The following is a 6,418-nucleotide window of genomic DNA, read 5'->3' as shown; positions in this document are numbered from 1 at the left end:
AATAGAATAAAGAATATTCTTTCCAATGATTTGATATAAATAAATTGTCGAATCCTACATGATTTCACATTAATCTTCTCATTTCAACCCAACAAAGGGGCACAATTCAATTGAAAAAAGAAAAATAGTTTTATTTATTCAATAAGTCCTAAAATAAATGGACTCACAACATTGGTGATGTCACTTACATAGGTTACATTGATAGCATTTGATCAAATAAAATAAGTAGAGTTCTTTCAAAAGATTTGATATAAACAAATTGTCCAATTCTACATGATGTCACAACAATATTCTCATTTAGACCTCTCAATTGAAAAATGAAAATAGAATTATTTATTCAACACCTCCTAAAGTAGACGAGGGCACAACATTTGCAATATCACTTATTATAAGCCACATTGCAAACATTCAATAAAGTAAAATAAGTATTCTTTCAAAAGATTTGATAGAACCAAATTTCTCAATCTACATAATTTCACAACAATATTCTCATTTAAACCCACCAACAAAAATAAAATCAATTGATAAATGAAAAATAGATTTATTTACTCAACAACTCCTAAACTAGATGGAGTAACAACATTGATGATATTCCTTACTATTCCTTACTAAAGACTACATTGTCATCATTTAAATAAAATAAAATAAATAATAATCTTTCATAAGATTTGATATAAACAAATTGTAATATTCTTTCATAAGATTTGATATAAACAAATTGTTGAATTCCTTATGATTTGTCTAATAACAAAAATATTCCAATTGATAAATGAAAAATAGATTTATTTACTCCTAAACTAAAGATATTAGTTTTCCACACTCTATAATAGTTCTTGTTACTGCTTTTGACTTGGAATGTGTGTTTGTTTACATCAACATTTCAGATCACACTCTGTATGATAGATAGCTCATAGAATAGTAAAAAAATATTGATGATATCACTTTATTAGTACTTACCGTTAGGCAATACTATTGTAATGAGTTTTTTGTTTTTCCAGCTAACTAGTTATTAAAAAATATAATGTGAACCAGTCACAAACAAGTTTTAACTTTTAATTTTTTCAATCTTTTTATTTACCAACTCCTAGTTGTACAATTTTTAACATTATAAATACAATTTAGCTATTATAGAGCAGATTTTTAGGACTGAAATAAATGGATTTATTATGTTTAAAAATTAATTTTATTCAAAATCAAATTTTAATTAAGATTAAGATCAAAGATAAAAATAATTAATTATCAATTTATAAGTAAATATTTAGATTATTATCTTCATAATTTAAACTCACCCAAATTTAGTTTCAAAATAAATATTGATAATTGTGTTAGTTCTTTGTAAGAAAAATAGTATTTGTTTTTATTTTTATTTTAGAAAACTTTATATTTATACTTTGTATTTAATAATATTATAAGATTGAAAATAATTATTAAATATTTTAAAATTATTGAAAATTTAAATGATTTAAAAATAATTTTTCAATAAAAATATTAGAAAATGTATAAAATTATTTTATTACAATATGTAAAATACCATTTTTATAAATTGATTATGATCCTCAATCTAATGTAATATTAAATAATATATACCAAAATTAAATAATATAACTATTTTTTCAATTTGTGTCCTCCAATATATTAGTTAACATATTTAAATTAAGGTTAAAGATATCATGAGGGTTAGAATTCAATTATTATTAGGGGTAGGGTTAGTATGTCATACTAAAAATTATAATCTCACTTTCTTCAATTTGTGCCCTCCAATATATGAGTTAACATATATGTTACTATGGGTAGGGTTACATTTGAACTAGGATTAGCATTAGCATTAGGGTTCAAATAGGATTATTATAAAATATTATCACACTTTTTTCAATTTGTGTCGTCCAATATGCATAACCATTGCACCTTGTTTTGGTGCAAGTGCTAGTTACTTTTTAAAAAAAATAATAGCTATATCATTAGATTAACTTTTTTTAAGTTAGAAAGTGGATGAGAAAAAATTGAGTTGTAAAGTGATGCCAATCAACAAAAATATAAATTCTTGAATTGAAAGATTTTGAAGTTGTGAAAAAAATTGACAAGTTACAAATTAGACTTAAATTATGTATCTTTTTGTTAAATCACAACTTTTAAAAAGTAAAGGTTAGAAAATAAAGTTCAACTACACACCTTTTTACCATTTTCTAACATTTTGAAAATTGATTTTTTTTAAAAAGCAAATTAGAAAATGAAGCTCAACAACACACTCTTTGTAAGGAAGCAAAGGTGTGCGGAAACGCTTCCTACGCTAATCTTGAGAGGTCAATTTTGCAAATAACTATCACAGAGATCACAAGAAGCAAATAGAGTAGAAATAAAACAAGAAACACATAACACAGTGATTATCGTGGGGAAAACCCATACGGGTGAAAAACCCCACACTCTAAAACCTGCATAGTATATTAACAAATCAACAAGAGATTACAATACACTTGCAATGCAAGTTCTTACAAGAGCATCACCTCAACTCAAGCTCAAAGAGACTTCACTAGCATCCTTCTAGCACCCAGCCTTGCAAACCAAACTCCATCATACAAACTCATCTCTAAGCCCTCATTATATAGGAATTTTACAACTTGGAAACCATTTGTGGTTTTACAATACCATGGGCAAAATCTCCATGACATGTGTTGCCCACCCTTGACATTTGTTTTTCCAAGATAAGAAAACCAGGTTAAAAATAGTTACTCACGTCCAAACTCTTATCCCCTATTTTTGACCCTCATAACTAACATGAAATGTGTCATATAATCTCTAAAAATGGCCCTCCTATATTATACTATGGACAAGGCATCTTTTGACAACTCAAATACCTCTTTCCAAGGTAGCGACACATGGAAAACCTCCCAACTACATTTGGAACAATTTACTTGAAAATTGCAAGGTTGAGACACATGTATCTCAACACTCTTTCCCCATTTCTAACCTATGCTAACATGCTTAACTTTTAGCAAATTGTGGACCTTGTCATTTTTAAACATTAAAGAAGGAAAGTGGTTTCTATAACTACCCATAATATGTGAATCATAAACCAACATTGCAAGTTTGATGATAAATTTGTATCCAGGTTCAATGAATGTGCAAACATAGGCAAGAGCATTGAAATGTTGGGCGAATTACACCAAAAGAATGGAGGTTTGCGAGATGTCATAGATGTTGGATATGTGATCTAGTAGATTGATATGAAAAAAGAGAGGCAGTGGGTGCAGATGGTTGAAAATGGTGATATCAAAATGATATTTTGTAGTTTTGATGGACATTTTCATGAAGCTAATGAGAATGGATTGTTTTGAATGCTTAAAAAGAAATGTAGGCATTGTAATTTTAGATAAAGAATGATTTTGTTTGTAGGATAAGAACAAAGAATTCATGTTGAATTTTAAAATTTTAAATTTTATCCTGGAGACCCCTTGCAGTTGCCATCTACCTCTCTGGAGCAACCAACAATTTGTAGATATTTTTGGGATTGCATCCTCCCAATTGTCCTTAAGTGCAATAGTAGTTTGCTAATATATTAAATGTAAGTAGTTGATTTTGAATTTGAAGTTTTTGAATGGGAAATTGATTTAAATAGCAACAAACAAAAAGAAGAATGTTTCTTAAATCAGTCAATTTGATGAAAAGAATAGACAACAGTTCTTATAGTCTTAGGTTGGGGTCCCAAGGAGGGAGGCTTCCTAAAAAAAAAATTGTAGCACAAAAAAACATTTCTTCATGAGATCACTTCTTCCTTAAAAATTAAAATAGAGCTTAAACCCCCTCATAAGTCCTGCCTTAGACAAGATGAAGGCTACGCAGTTGAAGACAAGATTCTCATCATTCTTGAAACTTTTTGCTCCATATTAAAACAATTTTTGAAATAATAAATAACAAATAAAAATTATCAATTTGTACATTTTATATTAACATTAATATAACTATAATTAAATCTTACTTTATTTTGTGAAATTAAAAATTTATTAAGATTTCTTTAATTTATATTATTTTTTTAGTAAAATTTTAATTATTATGAAATAATTATGTTTAATTTTTTTCTCTTAATTATTATAATTTTTAAAATATAATTATCATTAAAACTATACTAAAAACAAGGCAAATACTAGCCATCATATAGCACTTGTTATATGTTATATTTTCATCACTCCATTAAATAAAATAAATATTATTCCTTCTAAAATTGATATAAACAAATCATACACATTACTTCCCAACCATTTCTTTATTTTAATCCAGCAAAGAAGAACATGCCATTTGAAGAATGAAAACCACGTTTATTTTTCCAACAACTCTTAATGACCACAACATTGACAATAATTGGCATCGTTCAATTAAGTAAAACAAGTATTATTCCTTCAAAAAGAGCTGATATAAGTAAATTGTTGAATTCTAGATGACTTCATGGAAATCTTCTTACTTCATCTCCCAATTGAAAAACAAAAACCAGACTTATTTCTTCAACACCTCCTAAACCAGATGAAACGACAACATTGACAAGATCACTTACCATAGCCTCCACTGCCCCCAAGTTTCTTTCTAATCTTACGCACATCCTTCTCACTAATCTGAAACGCCTGGGCAAGAATGTGGGGAGGAACGGCCGGATTGGAAGCAAATGTTTGCAATGAAGTAACAGCCAGCCCTGGATTCTGACTGTTAAATCCAGCCAACATATATCCATGACCGTCATGAATGTTTTGAAGGAAGTGAATTGTCCCCCTGGGAAACACAAACACATCGCCAGCCTTCACAGTCTGAGAATAATAATTGTTGTTGCTATCCACAAATCCCCCATTAAATGTTCCTTCCATAATGTAAACATATTCATCGGCCCTTGGGTGTGTGTGAGGAGGCACCTGACCACCCTTTTCCACATCTACACGAGCTAGTGCAATTCCCATAGTATTGATTCCCGGCAATGCCTGTGGGCTTGTGATTGTCACACCATACAGAAATGGGTTGCCTGAAGTATTTGCCGGCTTGTTCAGAACAGATGTTGTGAAATGTTTTCCGGTGACCTCACTGGGATTCAGGCAAGGCAAGCCATTGAAGAAAGTTGTGGAGGATTTGGTGTCTGCTACGCAGAAATCCTGCAATGCATCTGGGTCTGCAGTTATAGAGGGAATTAGAAGCAGGAAAAGGAGAGGAATGGAAGATAGAGGTAGCGAAGCCATTGGATCTAAGGAATAGAGCTTTGCAATGCTTTTTTTGTGTTTAAGATATGGAGTCTACTTATATAGCAAGGCTATATGGATATGTGAACACATAAATATGACATTTGGTTCAATAAGAAATAAGGGTAGGTAAGAAATAGGTGTGGTAGGTAGGAGAAACAATAAAATATTAATAAAATAAATAAAAATCATTTAAAAAAATATTATCCCCTTATTTCTATAATTTACAGTTAATTAAATCTTACATTATTTAACATCTTTGATATTTGGTCCTATTTAATTAATGTTTTCAACATCATTAATTACATAAATTTAAACACTCATTTAATAATTTTATTTTTTATTCTATTTTTCGTATAATTCACTTTTAATTAAACATCAAGTATTATTTAATTAAGTCCACCCTTTATATAAGATTTTATTTAATTAATATTTTCAATCCTTTCTTAGCATTAATTAAATAAACTTAAATCACTTATTTGATAAATTTGGTTCCTATCTAATTTTATCTATTTTTCTATGTTGTTAATTGTATGAGATTGGGATCCTTCCTTGCTTACTTAATAGATAATAATAATTAAGTTGATTTAAATCACTTATTTAATAAAATTATTTTCTAGTTGTGTGCTTCTATCTATTTTGTGCTACTGATTGTTTTTTGATAGAGTCCTTCCTTGCTTGCTCAATAAATAATAATAATTAAATAGATTTAAATTACTTATTTAATAAACTAATTTTTTATAGTCATTTCTTCTATAATTCACCTTTAATTATATTCATCCTTTATTTAGATTGTATTTAAAGAAGTAATTAAATTAACTTAAATCACTTATTAAATAAATTTATTTATCGTCTCATTTAGTCATCCTTCATATTTGATCGTGTCTTATTATTATTTCCAATAGAATTAATTAAATATGTTTAAAAATATTTAATAAATTTAAATTGTATTCCATTTCTATAATTTACCTTTAGTAAAACATTAAACACTGTTTAAATAAGACCACCCTTTATAATAGAATTTTTTTAATTAATATTTTCAATCTTTTATTAGTATTAATTAAATAAACTTAAATCACAATTTCTTTAATAAATTTATTTATCACCTCACTTTTTCTGTGAGTCACCTTTTAATCAAGTATTAAATAGTATTACCCCATATGTCTCTACAATACTAAGCATATATAATTCTTCTTTGCAATCTTGAA

The 6,418-nt window shown here is 27.9% G+C and overlaps 1 protein-coding gene across 1 annotated transcript; it reads right to left on the bottom strand.

The window, feature by feature from the left end:
* Window positions 1-4,535: 4,535 nt before the first annotated feature.
* LOC131040634 (germin-like protein subfamily 1 member 1) lies at window positions 4,536-5,210 on the bottom strand. The gene has a single exon (XM_057973589.2). It carries the CDS (start codon window positions 5,208-5,210, stop codon window positions 4,536-4,538), a length of 675 nt encoding a protein of 224 aa, XP_057829572.2.
* Window positions 5,211-6,418: the final 1,208 nt, after the last annotated feature.

The sequence above is a fragment of the Cryptomeria japonica genome, chromosome 1 (assembly GCF_030272615.1).
Source record: "Cryptomeria japonica chromosome 1, Sugi_1.0, whole genome shotgun sequence".
Classification (NCBI taxonomy): Eukaryota; Viridiplantae; Streptophyta; class Pinopsida; order Cupressales; family Cupressaceae; genus Cryptomeria; species Cryptomeria japonica.
This window is presented reverse-complemented; position numbering and strand designations above follow the sequence as displayed.